The 20,950-nt window shown below is 48.3% G+C and overlaps 1 protein-coding gene across 3 annotated transcripts in view; it reads left to right on the forward strand.

The window, feature by feature from the left end:
* palm1a (paralemmin 1a) overlaps positions 1 to 20,950 on the forward strand; it is a 661,170-nt gene that overhangs the window by 577,192 nt on the left and 63,028 nt on the right. For 2 of the 3 annotated variants that reach the window (XM_086004975.1, XM_086004977.1), the window contains 2 exons: positions 441 to 543; positions 2,517 to 2,538. In XM_086004975.1, coding sequence (XP_085861101.1) covers positions 441 to 543; positions 2,517 to 2,538 — 125 coding nt within the window. The remainder of the gene's footprint in view (positions 1 to 440; positions 544 to 2,516; positions 2,539 to 20,950) is intronic. The other variant, XM_086004976.1, reaches the window with a different exon arrangement.

Below are 20,950 nucleotides of genomic sequence, written 5' to 3' on the forward strand. Positions count from 1 at the left end.
TGGTCACTGCTGTAATGTAGGAAACGCGGCAGCTAATTTGTGCACAGCAAGATCCCACAAACAGCAACGTGAAAAATGGGCAAATAAATGTTTCATTGTTGAAGGATAAATATTGCTGTGCTGTGGTGAATGGGAGGATTGAGGTTGGAATTTTACTCCTTTCACAGGCAGTTTGCGCACAGTAAGTTGTCAGTCTTATTGCGTATTGGTTTGAAAATGTAGAAAAAAAGAATAAAATGCAATCAAAAGAATGAATACGTTTTAAGGTGATCCTATTAGTCAGGACAAAAGTCTTTCTGTCCCCAATTCATCAAACCAGCTAAACAGGTAAGCCACGGCGACAGGGGCCCTGTACTGTGCCTGTGTCTTAATTGCTTTGCTTCTGGGGTATTGATGTACATTAACCTCTCTGTTATTGAGTGTTCTCTAATCCCTTTCAGGCTTGAGAGGGAGCTGGAATCACTTGAAAATGGAGACATTGCCATCTCTAAAGAAAACAGCATGGAGGAGAAGCTGAAGGATGAGGAGAAGGTGTGTACAAAGGTGAAGTTTCAGCGATGAGAGTGTGACTGTGTTGCTGCGCATGTCTTTCGTGAATGCTGCATTTATCAGAGTGATTGATACGGTTAGTATCCTGAGGTCATGAACAGGTCCTGGCCGGCCACCCACCTTCTACCCTCTGTAAACTTGAGGTCATCCAAAACTCGGCTGCCCGTGTCCTAACTCGCACCAAGTCCCGTTCGCCCATCACCCGGGTGCTCACTGACCGAAATTGGCTCCTGGTCAAGCAACGCCTCGATTTTAAAATTCTCATCCTTGTTTTCAAATCCCTCCATGGCCTTGCCCCTCCCTATCTCTGTAATCTCCTTCAGCCCCACAAACCCCTGTGATGTCTACACTCTGGAGCATCCCCGGTTTCAATCGCTCCACCATTGGTGGCCGTGCCTTCAGCTGCCTAGGCCCTAAGTTCTGGAATTCCCTGCTTGACCCTCTCCGCCTCTCTCTCTCCTCCTTTAAGACGCTCCTTAAAACCTATCTCTTTGACAAAACATTATGTCATCTGCACTAATATCTCCTTATGTGGCTTGGTGTCAAATTTTGTTTTATAATGCTCCTGTGAAGCGCCTTGGGACATATTAAAGGCGCGATATAGATGCAAGCTGCCGTTGTTATAAAATAAAGTTAAGTGTATGGTAGCAAATTCTTAACTTTTTCTCTTAAATTCTCATGAGCCTTTGCTGTAAAAGAAAGTGTTTTTCCCCCAAGTACAATTACATGGCACCAATAGATTTCCCAATGGGAATTCCTCTGTCTGACATGTATGGAAAATAAGGAGGGCCTACTGAGAGACGCCAGGCTGTGCGATAGATGTGTGATGCCAACCTGCAGGGACCCATATATCCGCACTTATAAACAGAGATTAAAGTACCTCACTACGTGGGCAATTAAAGCGTTCAGGCTTATTCTTCCCAAAGGAAGTTGTGACGACAGAGCCAATGGCACTACTGCGATATGCAAATTGCTGACCAACCATACTGTTGGATGCTTCCTCAGAAGTGCCCTAATTGAGCAGGACAGATTTTCCTCCCCCTCGCCCCCCCCCCGCCCACCCCCCCACACACTTCCCTGGTACTGGACAGGAATAGTGCACCCAAAGTGCACTGCTCCCATCCCAGGCCTAGCACCAGTGGAAGGGGAAGGAAAATGAGATGGAGCTGGAGGCCCCTCAGCCCCGCGACAGCATGTCAGGCCTCAGGAGGTTACAACCTTCCAGTTGCCGATGGAGATGGGCAGTCAAACGGTTCCGAACAGACCGTAATGTTCTGGGGTGGGAGGGAGGTATGAACTGGTAGAAAGTCCCCACCTTTCAGCCTTCCTCTGGAACCCCCACAGATCCTCCAGTAAGACCAGGTTCATGGACAGGCCTTAGCCTGTGGGACCCTTACTGTTCACACTGGAGAATGAGACAAGAGACTGGAACATGCCCTCCAGCCTCATTTAAATGCCTCCATTAGGCCAACACCTAATGCCAGCACAGGCCCATGTCCCTCCACCCCCACACCACACCCCCCACCCCCGTAACGCTCCCCACCCCCACCCCCCACCACCACACCACACACCCCACCCCACCCCCCACACCACACCACACCCCCACCCCCCACACCACACCACACCCCACCCCCACAACACCCCCCCACCCCCACACCACAACCACCATACCCCACCACCCCACCCCCACCCCCCACACCGCCCACCCCCACCCCCCACACCCCACACCACCCACCCCCACACCCCACACCACCCCCCCCCACCCCCACACCATACCCCCACACCAGCCTTGGCAATGACTGATAATGGGTCGTGATGCCTCTTGAGTGTCAAAGCCTACATCAAAATAGCACAGGTCTGAACATCAAGTATTCCTGCTAGAATGGTGCCAATCGTATTGTTATCAAACAGAAACAATTTAATCTTGAAGGAACATTAATATTCCTCTCATTGCTTTTCTCTTACAGGTCTCTCCAAGCAAAGGCAGTGGTGAGTATTTCAACAATGAGGAACTGACTGAAACACTTGCTGCTAACTGTGAGCTGTGTGGAATGCCCCTATTGGATTCCATATTTAATCTGTGCGATAGGGTTAGCACGCACCCTAATTTGGGTTGATTGTAACTGTTTCTGCCAGGCGTGTTGGCACCAACGGATCGTGCGCTCGTTTTACAACTCGTCCGATTGACCTTCCATTGACTTCAATGAAAAAGAAAGTCAGGCGGGGTGTAAAACAGGAGGGGAGCCACTCTCACCCTCTCCCCGCCCTGTGCAAACTGTTACTATTGGCCCTCAGTCTGCTTTCATTTTGTATGTTGAGGTGAAGAGAAAGGCACTAACTTCTTCCCAACCTTGAAGATTGCTCACTGAGCCCAGGTATAAACGGGTGTAACAGATGTTAACACACTGACTCCAGGTGTAACAGATGTTAACACACCGGGGGGAATTCTGACTTTGGGCGCTGGTGTAAAACAGACGATATTGGATCAACCGCCTGTTATCTCTCTACGGTATTCATTTCCATTGAATTTTTGGGCGCTAAACGGCCTCCTAAACTTCCAATATGGCAGGCAGGAGGCCCAGGCTCATTACCAGCCGGAAGGGCGCCATTCGCCATATAGTTAAAGGCCACAAAATCGGCATATACTGCCCACACCTTAAACAGGTCCTTTGCATATGTAAATAAAGGGCCTAATGCCTGTTTGAGATCCCCACTGAAAGGTTGATTTGTCCAAAGGCAGCCGACACCAGCTGCACTCAGGAAAAATGGCAACACCTCAATTGTAGCTCTGTCCAACTCACTCCCAAACACCAACCGCAATCCCAACACTATCTGTCTCACTCCCAAACACCAACCGCAATCTCAACACTATCCGTCTCACTCCCAAACACCAACCGCAATCCAAACGCTATCTGTCTCACTCCCAAATACTAACCGCAATCCCAACACTATCCGTCTCACTCCCAAACACCAATCGCAATCCCAACACTATCTGTCTCACTCCCAAATACCAACCGCAATCTCAACACTATCCGTCTCACTCCCAAACACCAACCGCAATCCCAACGCTATCTGTCTCACTCCCAAACACCAACCGCAACCCCAACACTATCCGTCTCACTCCCAAATACCAATCCCCAATCTCAACACCATCCGTCTCACTCCCAAACACGAACTGCAATCCCAACACTATCCGTCTCACTCCCAAATACCAATCCCCAATCTCAACACTATCCGTCTCACTCCCAAACTCCAACCCCAATCCCAACACGATCCGTCTCACTCCCAAACTACAACCCCAATCCCAACACTATCCGTCTCACTCCCAAATACCAACCCCAATCCCAACAGTATCCGTCTCACTTCCAAACTCCAACCCCAATCCCAAAACTATCTGTCTCACTCCCAAATCCCAACCCAAATCCCAATACTATCTGTCTCATTCCCAAATTCCAAACCCATTCCCAACACTATCCGTCTCACTCCTAAAAACCAACAGCAATCCCAACACTATCCGTCACACTCCCAAATTCCAAACCCAATCCCAACACTATCGGTCTCACTCCCAAATACCAACCCAAATCCCAATACTATCAGTCTCACTCCCAAATTCCAAACCCAATCCCAACACTAACCGTCTCACTCCAAAACATCAATCCCCAATCCCAACACTAAACGGCTCACTAGCAAATAACAATCCCCAATCTAAACACTATCTGTCTCACTCCCAAACTCCATCCACAATCCCAACACTATCTGTCTCACTCCCAAATACCAACCCCAATCGCAACATTATCCATCTCACTCCCAAATACCAACACTGCCCATCTCACTCCCAAATACCAATGCCCAATCCCAACACTGCCAGTCTCACTCCCAGACACCATTCCCCAATCCCAAATGCCAACCCCAATCCCAACGCTATCTGTCTCACTCACAAATAGCAATCCCCAATCCAAACACTATCCGTTTCCCAAACTCCAATCCAATCCCAACACTATCCGTCTCACTCCCAAATGCTAACCCCAATCCCAACACTATCCGTCTCACTTCCAAACTCCAACCCCAATCCCAAAACTATCCGTCTCACTCCCAATACCAACCCAAATCCCAATACTATCTGTCTCATTCCCAAATTCCAAACCCATTCCCAACACTATCCGTCTCACTTCTAAAAACCAACACCAATCCCAACACTATCCGTCACACTCCCAAATTCCAAACCCAATCCCAACACTATCGGTCTCACTACCAAAAACCAACACCAATCCCAACACTATCCGTCACACACCAAAATTCTAACCCCAATCCCAACACTATCTGTCACACTCCCAAATTCCAAACCCAATCCCAACACTAACCGTCTCACTCCAAAACATCAATCCCCAATCCCAACACTAAACGGCTTACTAGCAAATAACAATCCCCAATCTAAACACTGTCTGTCTCACTCCCAAACTCCAACCACAATCCCAACACTATCTGTCTCACTCCCAAATACCAACCCCAATCGCAACATTATCCATCTCACTCCCAAATACCATCCCAAATTCCAACACTGCCCATCTCACTCCCAAATACCAATGCCCAATCCCAACACTACATATCTCACTCCCAAATACCAACCCCAATTCCAACACTGTCCGTCTTACTCCCAAAAACCAACCCCAATCCCAACAATATCCGTCTCACTACCAAACACCAATCCCCAAACCTAACATATCCCGTCTCACTCCCAAACAACAATCCCCAATCCCAAGACATCCCGTCTCACTCCCAAATGCCAAACCCAATCTCAACACTGCCCATCTCACGCCCAAATACCAAACCCAATCCCAACACTGCCCGTCTCACTCCCAAACTCCAACCCCTAACACAATACTATCCATCTCATTCCCAAACAACAACAACAATCCCAACACTATCCGTCTAATTCCAAATACCAACCCCAATCCCAACACGTCCTGTCTCACTCCCAAATACCAACACCAATCCCAACACTATCCGTCGCACTCCCAGATACGAACCCCAATCCCATCATTATCCTTCTCACTCCCATATACCAATCCCAATCCCAATTCCAACACTATCCGTCTCACTCCCAAATATCATTCCCCAATCCCAACACTATCTGTCTCACTCCCAAACACCAATCTCAATCACAACATATCCGTCTCACTCCCAAATTCCAATCCCCAATCCAAGCATTATCTGTCTCATTTTCATACACCAATCCTCAATCCCAACACAGCCCGCCTCATTCCCAAATACCAACCCAAATCCCAACACTATCCGTTTCACTCCCAAATAGCAACCCCATCCCAACACTAACTGTCTCACTCCAAAATACCAATCCCCAAACCCAACACTATCCCATCTCACTCAAAAATACCAACCCAAATCACAACAGTATCCGTATCACTCCCAAACAGCAACCCCATCCCAACACTACCTGTCTCACTCACAAATTCCAATCCCCAAACCCAACACTGTCCATCTCACACCCAAACACCAGAACCCCAATCCCAACACTATCCGTCTCACTCCCAAATATCATTCCCCAATCCCAACATTATCCGTCTCACTCACAAATATCAACAGCAATCCCAAAACTATCCGTCAAACTCCAAAATAACAACCCCAATCCGAACATTATCCGTCTCACTCCCAAACACCAATCCCCAAACCCAACACTAAATGGCTCACTCCCAAATACCAATCCCCAATCCAAACAGTCTGTCTGACTCCCAAATACCAACACCAATCCCAACACTATCCGTCGCACTCCCAATTAAGAACCCCAATCCCAACACATCCCTTCTCACTCCCAAATACCAAGCCCAATCCCAACACTATCTGTCTCACTCCCAAATCCAATCCCAATCCCAACACTATCCGTCTCAATCCCAAATACAAAGCCCAATCCCAACACTATCCGCCTCACTCCCAAATATCAACCCAAATCCCAAGACTATCCGTCTCACTCCCAAATACGAATCCCCAAACCCAACACACCCTGTTTCAATCCCAAACTCCAATCCCCAAACCCAACACATCTCATCTCTCTGCCAAATACCAAACCCAATCCCAACACTAACTGTCTCACTCCCAAATACCACCCCAATCACAACACAATCCCATCTCACTCCCAAAAACCAACCCCAATCCCAACACTATCCATCTCACTCCCAAATACCAACCCAAATCCCAACACTATCCGTCTCACTCCCAAATACCAATCCCCATTGCCAACACTACCCATCTCACTCACAAACACCAACCCCAAACCCAACACTATCTGTCTCATTCCCAAGTACCAACTCCAATCCCAACATTATCCGTCGCACTCCCAAATACCAACCCCAATCCCAACACTATCTGTCTCACTCCCAAATACCAACCCCAATCCCAACACTATCCCTCTCACTCCCAAATACCAACCCCAATCCCAATACTATCCGTCTCACTCCCAAATACCATACCCTATTCCCAATACTACCCGTCTCACTCACAAACACCAACCCCAAATCCAACACTATCCGTCTCATTCCCAAGTACCAACCCCAATCCCAAGACTATCTGTCTAACTCCCAAATACCAACGCCAATCACAACACTATCCGTCTCACTCCCAAATACCAACACCAATCCCAACACTATCCCTCTTACTCCTAAGCACCAATCCCCAATCCCAACACTAAACGGCTCACTACCAAATACCAATCCCTATTCCAATCACTGTCCGTCTCACTCCCAAATACCAACACAAATACCAACATTATCCGTCTCACTCCCAAATACCAACCCCAATCGCAACACTGCCCGTCTAACTCCCAAATACCATTCCCCAATCCCAACCCTGCCCGTCTCACTCCCAAACACCTACCCCAATCCCAACGCTATCCGTCTCACTCACAAATACCAATCCCCAATCCCAATACTATCGGTCTCACTCCCAAACTCCAACCCCAATCCCAACACTATCCACCTCACTCAAAAACACCAATCCCCAAACTCAACATATCCTGTCTCACTCCCAAACAACAATCCCCAATCCCAAGACATCCCGTTTCACTCCCAAATACAAAACCCAATCGCAACACTACCCACCTCACGCCCAAATACCAAACCCAATCCCAACACTATCCATCTCACTCCCAAATAGCAACCCCAATCCCAACACTGCCCGCCTCACTCCCAAACATCAATCCACAATCCCAGCACTACCCCTCTCAATCCCAAATACCAAACCCAATCCCAACACAATCCAGCTCACTCCCAAACTCCAACCCGTATCACAAAACTATCCGTCTCACTCCCAAACACCAACACCAATCCCAACACTATACATCTCATTCCAAATACCAACCCCAATCGCAACACATCCTGTCTCAATCCCAGATGCCAACACCAATCCCAACACTATACGTCGCACTCCCAAATACCAACCTGAATCCCAACACTATCCGTCTCACTCCCAAATACCAATCCCAAACCCAATCCCAACACTATCCGTCTCAATCCCAAATACATACCCCAATCCCAACACTATCTGTCTCACTTCCAAATATTAACCACAATACCAAAACTATCTGTCTCACTCCCAAATAGCAACCCCAATCCCAACACTATCTGTCTCACTCCCAAACAACAATCCCAACACTAAACAGCTCACTTAAAAATACCAATCCTCAATCCCAACACTATCCGTCTCACTCCCAAATACCAACCCCAATCCCAACACATCCCGACTCACACCCAAATACCAACCCCAATACTATTGGTCTCACTCCCAAATAGCAACCACAATCCCAACACAACCCATCTCACTCCCAAATACCAACCCCAATCCCAACACTATCCGTCTCACTCCCAAAAACCAACACCTATACCAACACTATCCGTCTCACTCCCAAATACCAATCCCCAATCCAAACACTATCTGTCTCACTCCCAAATACCAATCCCCAATGCCAACACTGCCCATGTCACTCCCAAACACCAATCCCCAATCCCAACACTACCCCTATCACTCCGAAATACCAACCCCAATCACAACACTATCCGTCTCACTCCCAAATACGAATCCTCAATCCCAACAATAAATGTCTCACTCCCAAATACCAACCCCAATCCCAATACTATACCCTCTCACTCCCACAAACCAACCAAAATCCCAACACTATCCGTCTAAGTTCCAAAAACCAACACCTATCCCAACACTATCCGTCTCACTCCCAAATACCAATCCCCAATCCCAACACCATCTGTCTCACTCCCAAATAACAATCCCCAATCCCAATACTGCCCATCTCACTCCCAAACACCAATCACCAATCCCAACACTATCCGTCTCACTCACAAAGACCAAGCCACAATCCCAACACTATCAGTCTTACTCCCAAATACCAATCCCCAATCCCAACACTACCCGTCTCACTCCGAAATACCAACCCCAATCACAAAACTATCCGTCTCACTCCCAAATACCAATCCCCAATCCCAACATTAAACGTCTCACTCCCAAATACCAACCCCAATCCCAACACTTTACCACCTCACTCCCACAAACCAACCCCAATCCCAACACTATCCGTCTCACTCCCAAATACGAATCCTCAATCCCAACAATAAATGTCTCACTCCCAAATACCAACCCCAATCCCAACACTATACCATCTCACTCCCACAAACCAACCAAAATCCCAACACTATCCGTCTAAGTTCCAAAAACCAACACCTATCCCAACACTATCCGTCTCACTCCCAAATACCAATCCCCAATCCCAACACCATCTGTCTCACTCCCAAATAACAATCCCCAATCCCAATACTGCCCATCTCACTCCCAAACACCAATCACCAATCCCAACACTATCCGTCTCACTCACAAAGACCAAGCCACAATCCCAACACTATCAGTCTTACTCCCAAATACCAATCCCCAATCCCAACACTACCCGTCTCACTCCGAAATACCAACCCCAATCACAAAACTATCCGTCTCACTCCCAAATACCAATCCCCAATCCCAACATTAAACGTCTCACTCCCAAATACCAACCCCAATCCCAACACTTTACCACCTCACTCCCACAAACCAACCCCAATCCCAACACTATCCGTCTCACTCCCAAATACCAACTCTAATCCCAACACTATCTTTCTCACTCCCAAACACCAACCCCAAACCCAACACTATCCCTCTCACTCCCAAAAACCATCACCTATCCCAACACTATCCGTCTCACTCCCAAATACTTGCATGCCAAACAACGGAAGCAAAATGCGATAGACAGAGCTAAGCGATCTCACAACCATCGGATCAAATCAAAGCTCTGCAGTCCTGCCACATCCAGTCGTGAGTGGTGGTGGACAATTAAACAGTTAACAGGAGGAGGAGGCTCCAAAAATATCCCCATCCTCAATGATGGTGGAGCCCAGCACGTGAGTGCAAAAGACAAGACTGTAGCGTTTGCAACTATCTTCAGCCAGAAGTGCCGAGTGGATGATCCATCTTGGCCTCCTCCTGAGGTCCCCAGCATCACAGATGCCAGTCTTCAGCCCATTCAATTCACTCCACGTGATGTTAAGAAACGGCTGAAGAAACTGGATACTGCAAAGGCTATGGGCCCTGACAACATTCCGGCAATAGTACTGAAGACTTGTGCTCCAGAACTAGCTGCGCCCCTAGCCAAGCTGTTCCAGTACAGCTACAACACTGGCATCTACCCGGCAATGTGGAAAATTGCCCAAGTACGTCCTGTCTACAAAAAGCTGGACAAATCCGAACCAGCCAATTACCATCCCATCAGTCTACTCTCAATCATCAGCAAAGTAATGGAAGGTGTCGTCGACAGTCCTATCAAGCGGCACTTACTCAGCAATAACCTGCTACCTGATGCCCAGTTTGGGTTCCGCCAGGGCCACTCAGCTCCTGACCTCATTACAGCCTTGGTCCAAACATGGACAAAAGAGCTGAACTCAAGAGGTGAGGTGAGAGTGACTGCCCTTGACATCAAGGCAGCATTTGATCGAGTGTGGCATCAAGGAGCCCTAGCAAAACTGAAGTCAATGGGAATCAAGGGGAAAACTCTCCATTGGTTGGAATCATACCTAGCACAAAGGAAGTTGGCTGTGGTTGTTGGAGGTCATTCATCTCAATCACATGACATCACTGCAGGAGTTCCTCAGGGCAGTGTCCTAGGCCCAACCTTCTTCAGCTGTTTCATCAATGACCTTCCCTCCATCATAAGGTCAGAAGTGGGGATGTTCGCTGATGATTGCACACTGTTCAGCACCATTCGAGACTCATCAGATACTGACGCAGTCCGTGTCCATATGCAGCAAGACCTGGACAACATTCAGACTTGGGCTGACAAGTGGCAAGTAACATTCGCACCACACAAGTGCCAGGCAATGACCATCTCCAACAAGCGAGACTCTAACCATATCCCCTTGACATTCAATGGCATTACCATCGCTGAATCCCCCACTATCAACATCCTGGGGGTTACCATTGATCAGAAACTGAACTGGACCTGCCATATAAATACTGTGGCTACAAGAGCAGGCCAGAGGCTGGGAGTTTGCGGCGAGTGTCTCATCTCCTGACTCCCCAAAGCCTTTCCACCATCTACAAGGCACAAGTCAGGAGTGTGATGGAATACTCTCCACTTGCCTGGATGAGTGCAGCTCCAACAACACTCAAGAAGCTCGACACCATTCAGGATAAAGCAGCCCGCTTGATTGGCACTCCATCCACCACCTTCAATATTCACTCCCTCCACCACCGTCGCACTGTGGCTGCAGTGTGTACCATCTACAAGATGCACTGCAGCAACTCGCCAAAGCTCCTTCAACAGCACCTTCCAAACCCGCGACCTCTACCACTTAGAAGGACAATGGCAGTAGACGCATGGGAACATCACCACCTACAAGTTCCCCTCCAAGCCACACACCATCCTGACTTGGACCTGTATCGCCGTTCCTTCACTGTGGCTGGGCCAAAATTCTGGAACTCCCTTCCTAACAGCATTGTTGGTGTACCTACACCATATGGACTGCAGCGGTTCAAGAAGGCGGCTCACCACCTTCTTCTCAAGGGCAATTAGGGATGGGCACTAAATGCAGGCCTAGCCAGCGACGCCCAACTCCCATCAATGAATAATAAAAAAAAATACCAATCCCCAATCCCAACACTATCTGTCTCGCTCGCAAAGACCAATCCACAATCCCAACAATGCCCATCTCACTCCCAAACACCAAGCCACAATCCCAACACTACCCGTCTCACTCCGAAATACCAACACCACTCCCAACACTATCCATCTCTCTCCCAAATTCCAAACCCAATACCAACACCATCCGTCTCACTCTCAAATACCAACCCCAATCCCAACATTATCTGTCTCACTCCCAAACACAAATCCCCAATCCCAACACATCCTGTCTCACTCCCAAATACCAATCCCCAAACCCAACACATCCCGTTTCAATCCCAAACACCAATCCCCAAACCCAACACATCCCATCTCACTCCCAAATACCAAACACAATCCCAACACTGCATCTCAATCCCAAATGCCAATCCCCAAACCCAACACTGCCCATCTCAATCCCAAACTTCAATCCCCAATCCCAACACTATCAGTCTCACTCCCAAATAACAACCCCAATCCTGACAAAATCCCATCTCAATCCCAAATGCCAATCCCAACACTATCCATCTCATTCGCAAACTCCAACTCCAATCCCAACACGATCCGTCTCACTCCCACATACCAACCCGAATCCCAACACTATCCATCTCACTCTCAAATACCAACCCCAATTCTAAAACTATCCAATCTCACTCCCAAAAACCATCCCCAAACCCAACACTAGGCATCTCACTCCCAAATACTAATCCCCAATCCTAACACTATCTGTCTCACTCCCAAATACCAATCCCCTATCCCAACACTACCCGTCTCACTCCCAAATACCAACCCCAATCCCAACACTATCCAATCTCACTCCCAAAAACCAACCCCAATCCAACACTATCCGTCTCACTCCCAAAAACCAACACCTATCGCAACACTATCCGTCTCACTCCCAAGTACCAATCCCCAATCCCAACACTATCTGTCTCACTCCCAAATACCAATCCCTGATCCCAACACTGCCCATCTCACTCCCAAACACAAATCCCCAATCCCAGCATTATCCGTCTCACTCCCAAGTACCAATCCCCAATCCCAACACTACCCATCTCACTCCGAAATACAAATCCCAATCACAACACTATCCGTCTCACTCCCAAATACCAATCACCAATCCCAACACTAAACGTCTCACTCTCAAATTCCAACCCCAATCCCAACACTATCCGTCTCACTTCCAAAAACTAACACCTATCCCAACACTATGCGTCTAACTCCTAAATAACAACCCCAATCCTAACACTATCCGTCTCACTCCCAAATACCAATCCTCAATCCCAACACTATCTGTCTCACTCCCAAATACCAATCCCCAATCCCAACACTGCTCATGTCACTCCCAAACACCAAATCCCAATCCCAACACCACCCCATCACTCCGAAATACCAACCCCAATCACAACACTATTCGTCTCACTCCCAAATACCAATCCCTGATCCCAACACTGCCCATCTCACTCCCAAACACAAATCACCAATCCCAGCACTACCCATCTCACTCCCAAATACCAATCCCCAATCCCAACACTACCCATCTCACTCCGAAATAGAAATCCCAATCACAACACTATCCGTCTCACTCCCAAATACCAATCCCCAATCCCAACAATAAACGTCTCACTCCCAAATACCAACCCCAATCCCAACACTATGGGCTAGATTTTCAGTTGCTTGCGCCAGCAGTTAGCGCCTTAAGAGAAGTGATTTTCGGGCGCTATTCGTGTAGCGCCCGGGCGCAGCGCAGTTTGCGCCCCGCCCCAAATTAAGTTGCCCGTTAGCGCCGGCGCAAAGTTTAGCGACCGCCCCATTCTGCGGCTGGCGTCCAGAGCGTTTGTAAAATGGAACGCAACACACCCTGGGGAGCGCAAATTAAAGGGCACTCCTCCTGCACTATAAACGGCAGTCTGCATGTGTTGTGTGGAAGGATCCAGTGTGTTGTTGTGAACGGTGTATTTATCACCACCACCACCACCACCACCACCTCGTCTACCTCCTCCTCGTCCACCTCCTCCTCGTCCACCTCCTCCTCGTCCACCTCCTCCTCCGGAACAAACACATGCACCCTTCCCCTTTAAGAGCTCACTGGCACCAGAGTGTCTGCCGTGCGCCCGAGCTCGGGCGCTGCGCTCTGCACCGCCGGCTTAGCGCCTAAAGATAGTAGTGGAACGCCTCTTTTAGCGCTCCACCAACCTCTTAGGGCGAAGCCACTGAATTTCCGACAACGGGGCGCTACTTTGGGGCAGGCGCTAAGGTTAGCGCCCCAAAACTGTCTATACTGAAAATCTAGCCCATAATCTTCTCACTCCCACAAACCAACCAAAATCCCAACACTATCCATCTCACTCCCAAAAACCAAACCCCAAACCCAAAACATCCCGTTTCAATACCAAACACCAAACCCCAAACCCAACACAGCCCATCTCACTCCCAAATACCAAACACAAACCCAACACTATGCATCTCAATCCCAAATGCCAATCCCCAAACCCAATGCTGCACATCTCACTCCCAAACATCAATCCCCAATCCCAAGACGATCCGTCTCACTCCCGAATAACAACCCCTGTCCCGAAACAATCCCATCTAAATCCCAAATGCCAATCACCAATCCCAACACTATCCGTCTCACTCCCAAATAGCAACCTCAATCCCAACACTATCCGTCTCACTCCCAAACACCAATCCACAATCCCAACACTAAACGGCTCACTTAAAAATACCAATCCTCAATCCCAACACTATCCGTCTCACTCCCAAATACCAACCCCAATCCCAACACATCCCGACTCACTCCCAAATACCAACCCCAATCCCAACACTATTGGTCTCACTCCCAAATACCAACCCCAATCCCAACACTATCCGTCTCACTCCCAAACACCAACCCCAATCCCAACACATCCCGACTCACTTCCAAATACCAACCCCAATCCCAACACTATTGGTCTCACTCCCAAATAGCAACCACAATCTCAACACACCCCATCTCACTCCCAAATACCAACCCCAATCCCAACGCTATCTGTCTCACTCCCACACACCAACCCCAATTCCAAAACTATCCGTCTCACCCCCAAATACCAATTCCCAATCCCAAGACTATCTGTCTCACTCCCAAATACCAATCCCAACACTGCCCATGTCACTCCCAAACACCAATCCCCAATCCCAACACTTCCCGTCTCACTCCGAAATACCAACCCCAATCACAACACTATCCGTCTCACTCCCAAATACCAATCCCCAATCCCAACAATAAACGTCTCACTCCCAAATACCAACCCAATCCCAACACTATATCTTCTCACTCCCACAAACCAACCAAAATCCCAACACTATCCATCTCACTCCCAAAACCCAACCCCGACTCCGAACACTATCCATCTCACTCCCAAATACCAAACACAAACCCAACACTATGCATCTCAATCCCAAATGCCAATCCCGAAACCCAATGCTGCCCATCTCACTCCCAAACATCAATCCCCAATCCCAAGACGATCCGTCTCACTCCCGAATAAAAACCCCAGTCCCGAAACAATCCCATCTAAATCCAAATGCCAATCACCAATCCCAACACTATCTGTCTCACTCCCAAATAGCAACCTCAATCCCAACACTATCCGTCTCACTCCCAAACACCAATCCACAATCCCAACACTAAACGGCTCACTTAAAAATACCAATCCTCAATCCCAACACCATCCGTCTCACTCCCAAATACCAACCCCAATACCAACACACCCCATCTCACTCCCAAATTCCAACCCCAATCCCAACACTATCCGTCTCACTCCCAAACACCAACCCCAATCCCAATCCCAACACATCCCGACTCACTTCCAAATACCAACCCCAATCCCAACACTATTGGTCTCACTCCCAAATAGCAACCACAATCTCAACACACCCCATCTCACTCCCAAACACCAACCCCAATCCCAAAACTATCCGTCTCACTCCCAAATACCAATTCCCAATCCCAACACTATCTGTCTCACTCCCAAATACCAATCCCCAATCCCAACACTTCCCGTCTCACTCCCAAATACCAACCCCAATCACAACACTATACTATCTCACTCCCACAAACCAACCCCAATGCCAACACTATCCATCTAACTTCCAAAAACCAACACCTATACCAACATTATCTGTCTCACTCCCAAAAACCAACAGCAATCCCAACACTATCCCTCTCACTCCCAAAAACCAACTCCACTCCGAACTCTATCCGTCTCACTCCCAAATACCAATCCCCAATCTCAACACTATCTGTCTCACTCCCAAATACCAATCCCCAATCCCAACACTGCACATGTCACTCCCAAACACCAATCCCCAATCCCAACACTAACCCTATCACTCCAAAATACCAACCCCAATCACAACACTATCCGTCTCACTCCCAAATACCAACAATAAATGTCTCACTCCCAAATACCAACCCCAATCCCAACACTATACATTCTCACTCCCACAAACCAACCAAAATCCCAACACTGTCCGTCTAACTTCCAAAAACCAACACCTATACCAACATTATCTCTCACTCCCAAAAACCAACAGCAATCCCAACACTATCCCTCTCACGCCCAAAAACCAACTCTACTCCGAACACTATCCGTCTCACTCCCAAATGCCAATCCCCAAACACAACACTGCCCATCTCACTCCCAAACATCAATCCCCAATCCCAAGACTATCTGTCTCACTCCCAAATAACAACCCCAGTCCTGACACAATCCCATCTCTATCCCAAATGCCAATCCCCAATCCCAACACTATCCCTCTCACTCCCAAACACCAATCCACAATCCCAACACTAAACAGCTCACTTAAAAATACCCATCCTCATCCCAACATTATCCGTTTCACTCCCAAATACCAACCCCAATCCCAACGCATCCCGACTCACTCCCAAATACCAACCCCAATCCCAACGCTGTCCGTCTCACTCCCAAACACAAACCCCAATCCCAACACTATCCGTCTCACTCACAAAGACCAATCCACAATCCCAACACTATCCGTCTTACTCCCAAATACCAATCCCAACACCACCCATCTCACTCCGAAATACCAAACCCAATCACAACACTATCCGTCTCACTCACAAATACCAATCCCCAATCTCAACACTATCTGTCTCACTACCAAATACCAATCCCCAATCCCAACACTGCCCATGTCACTCCCAAACACCAATCCCCAATCCCAACACTATCCGTCTCACTCCCAAATACCAATCCCAACAATAAATGTCTCACTCCCAAATACCAACCCCAATCCCAACACTATACCATCTCACTCCCACAAACCAACCAAAATCCCAACACTGTCCGTCTAACTTCCAAAAACCAACATCAATCCCAACACTATCCGTCTCACTCCGAAATACCAAGCCCAATCCCAACACTATCTGTCTCACTCCGAAAAACCAACAGCAATCCCAACACTATCCCTCTCACTCCCAAAAACCAACCCTACTCCAAACACTATCCATCTCACTCCCAAATGCCAAACCCAATCCCAACACATCCCGTCTCACTCCCAAATACCAATGCCCAAACCCAAAACTTCCCGTTTCAATCCCAAACACCAATCCCCAAACCCAACACAGCCCATCTCACTCCCAAATACCAAACACAATCCCAACACTATGCATCTCAATCCCAAATGCCAACCCCCAAACCCAATACTGCCCATCTCACTCACAAACATCAATCCCCAATCCCAAGACTATCCGTCTCACTCCGAATAACAACCCCAGTCCCGAAACAATCACATCTAAACCCCAAATGCCAATCCCCAATCCCAACACTATCTGTCTCACTCCCAAATACCAATCCTCAATCCCAACACTATCCGTCTCACTCCCAAATACCAACCCCAATCCCAACACATCCTGACTCACTCCCAAATAGCAACCACAATCCCAACACACCCCATCTCACTCCCAAATAACAACCCCAATCCCAACACTATCCGTCTCACTCCCAAATACCAATTCCCAATCCCAACACTATCTGTCTCACTCCCAAACACCAATCCCCAATCCCAACACTACCCGTCTCACTCCGAAATACCAACCCCAATCACAACACTATCCGTCTCACTCCCAAATACCAATCCCCAATCCCAATAATAAACGTCTCACTCCCAAATACCAATCCTCAAACCCAACACTATACCATCTCACTCCCACAAACCAACCCCAATACTATACCATCTCACTCCCACAAACCAACCCCAATCCCAACACTATCTGTCTCACTCCCAAAAACCAACAGCAATCCCAACACTGTCCCTCTCACTCCCAAAAACCAACTCCACTCCGAACACTATCTGTCTCACTCCCAAATGCCAATTCCCAAACCCAACACTGCCCATCTCACTCCCAAACATCAATCCCCAATCCCAAGCCTATCCGTCTCACTCCCAAATAACAACCCCACTCCTGCCACAATCCCATCTCAATCCCAAATGCCAATCACCAATCCCAACACTATCTGACTCACTCCCAAATAGCAACCCCAATCCCAACACTATCCGTCTCACTCCGAAACACCAAACCACAACCCCAACACTAAACAGCTCAATTAAAAATACCAATCTTCAATCCCAACACTATCTGTCTCACTCCCAAATACCAACCCCAATCCCAACACATCCCGACTCACTCCCAAATACCAAGCCCAATCCCAACACTATTGGTCTCACTCCCAAATAGCAACCACAATCCCAACATATCCCATCTCACTCCCAAATACCAACCCCAATCCCAACACTATCCGTCTCACTCCCAAAAACCAACACCTATCCAAACACTATCTGTCTCACTCCCAAATACCAATCCCCAATCCCAACACCATCTGTCTCACTCCCAAATACCAATCCCCAAACCCAACACTTGCCCGTCTCACTCCCAAACATCAATCACAATCCCAACACTATCCGTCTCACTCACAAAGACCAATCCACAATCCCAACACTATCCGTCTTACTCCCAAATACCAATCCCCAATCCAAACACTACCCGTCTCACTCCGAAATACCTACCCCAATCACAACAGTATCCGTCTCACTCCCAAATACCAAACCCAATCCTAACACTTTACCACCTCACTCTCACAAACCAACCCCAATCCCAACACTATCCGTCTCACTGCCAAATACTTGAATGCCAAACAGCGGAAGCAACATGCGATAGACAGAGCTAAGCGATCTCACAACCATCGGATCAAATCAAAGCTCTGCAGTCCTGCCACATCCAGTCGTGAGTGGTGGTGGACAATTAAACAGTTAACAGGAGGAGGAGGCTCCAAAAATATCCCCATCCTCAATGATGGTGGAGCCCAGCACGTGAGTGCAAAAGACAAGGCTGAAGCATTTGCAACTATCTTCAGCCAGAAGTGCCGAGTGGATGATTCATCTCGGCCTCCTCCTGAGGTCCCCAGCATCACAGATGCCAGTCTTCAGCCCATTCAATTCACTCCACGTGATGTTAAGAAACGGCTGAAGACACTGGATACTGCAAAGGCTATGGGCCCTGACAACATTCCGGCAATAGTACTGAAGACTTGTGCTCCAGAACTAGCTGCGCCCCTAGCCAAGCTGTTCCAGTACAGCTACAACACTGGCATCTACCCGGCAATGTGGAAAATTGCCCAAGTATGTCCTGTCTACAAAAAGCAGGACAAATCCGACCCGGCCAATTACCGTCCCATCAGTCGACTCTCAATCATCAGCAAAGTGATGGAAGGTGTCGTCGACAGTGCTATCAAGCGGCACTTACTCAGCAATAAACTGCTAACAGACGCCCAGTTTGGGTACCACCAGGGCCACTCAGCTCCTGACCTCATTACAGCCTTGGTCCAAACATGGACAAAAGAGCTGAACTCAAGAGGTGAGGTGAGAGTGACTGCCCTTGACATCAAGGCAGCATTTGATCGAGTGTGGCATCAAGGAGCCCTAGCAAAACTGAAGTCAATGGGAATCAAGGGGAAAACTCTCCATTGGTTGGAATCATACCTAGCACAAAGGAAGTTGGCTGTGGTTGTTGGAGGTCATTCATCTCCATCACATGACATCACTGCAGGAGTTCCTCAGGGCAGTGTCCTAGGCCCAATCTTCTTCAGCTGTTTCATCAATGACCTTCCCTCCATCATAAGGTCAGAAGTGGGGATGTTCGCTGATGATTGCACACTGTTCAGCACGATTCGAGACTCATCAGATACTGACACAGTCCGTGTCCATATGCAGCAAGACCTGGATAACATTCAGACTTGGGCTGACAAGTGGCAAGTAACATTCGCACCACACAAGTGCCAGGCAATGACCATCTCCAACAAGCGAGACTCTAACCATCTCCCCTTGACATTCAATGGCACTTGCATCGCTGAATCCCCCACTATCAACATCCTGGGGGGTTACCATTGATCAGAAACTGAATTGGACCAGCCATATAAATACAGTGGCTACAAGAGCAGGCCAGAGGCTGGGAATTCTGCGGCGAGTGTCTCACCTTCTGACTCCCCAAAGCCTTTCCACCATTTACAAGGCACAAGTCAGGAGTGTGATGGAATACTCTCCACTTGCCTGGATAAGTGCAGCTCCAACAACACTCAAGATCTCGACACCATTCATGATAAAGCAGCCCGCTTGATTGGCACTCCATCCACCACCTTCAATATTCACTCCCTCCACCACCGTCGCACTGTGGCTGCAGTGTGTACCATCTACAAGATGCACTGCAGCAACTCGCCAAAGCTCCTTCACCAGCACCTTCCAAACCCGCGACCTCTACCACTTAGAAGGACAAGGGCAGCAGACGCATGGCAACATCACCACCTACAAGTTCCCCTCCAAGCCACACACCATCCTGACTTGGACCTGTATCGCCATTCCTTCACTGTCGCTGGGCCAAAATCCTGGAACTCCCTTCCTAACAGCATTGTGGGTGTACCTACACCATATGGACTGCAGCGGTTCAAGAAGGCGGCTCACCACCTTCTTCTCAAGGGCAATTAGGGATGGGCACTAAATGCAGGCCTAGCCAGCCAGCGACGCCCACATCCCATCAATGAATAATAAAAAAAAATACCAATCCCCAATCCCAACACCATCTGTCTCATTTGCAAAGACCAATCCACAATCCCAACAATACCCATCTCACTCCCAAACACCAATCCC

This window comes from Somniosus microcephalus, chromosome 13, assembly GCF_052327205.1.
Source record: "Somniosus microcephalus isolate GS21.2 chromosome 13, FLI_Smic_1.0, whole genome shotgun sequence".
In the NCBI taxonomy this organism is placed as follows: domain Eukaryota; kingdom Metazoa; phylum Chordata; class Chondrichthyes; order Squaliformes; family Somniosidae; genus Somniosus; species Somniosus microcephalus.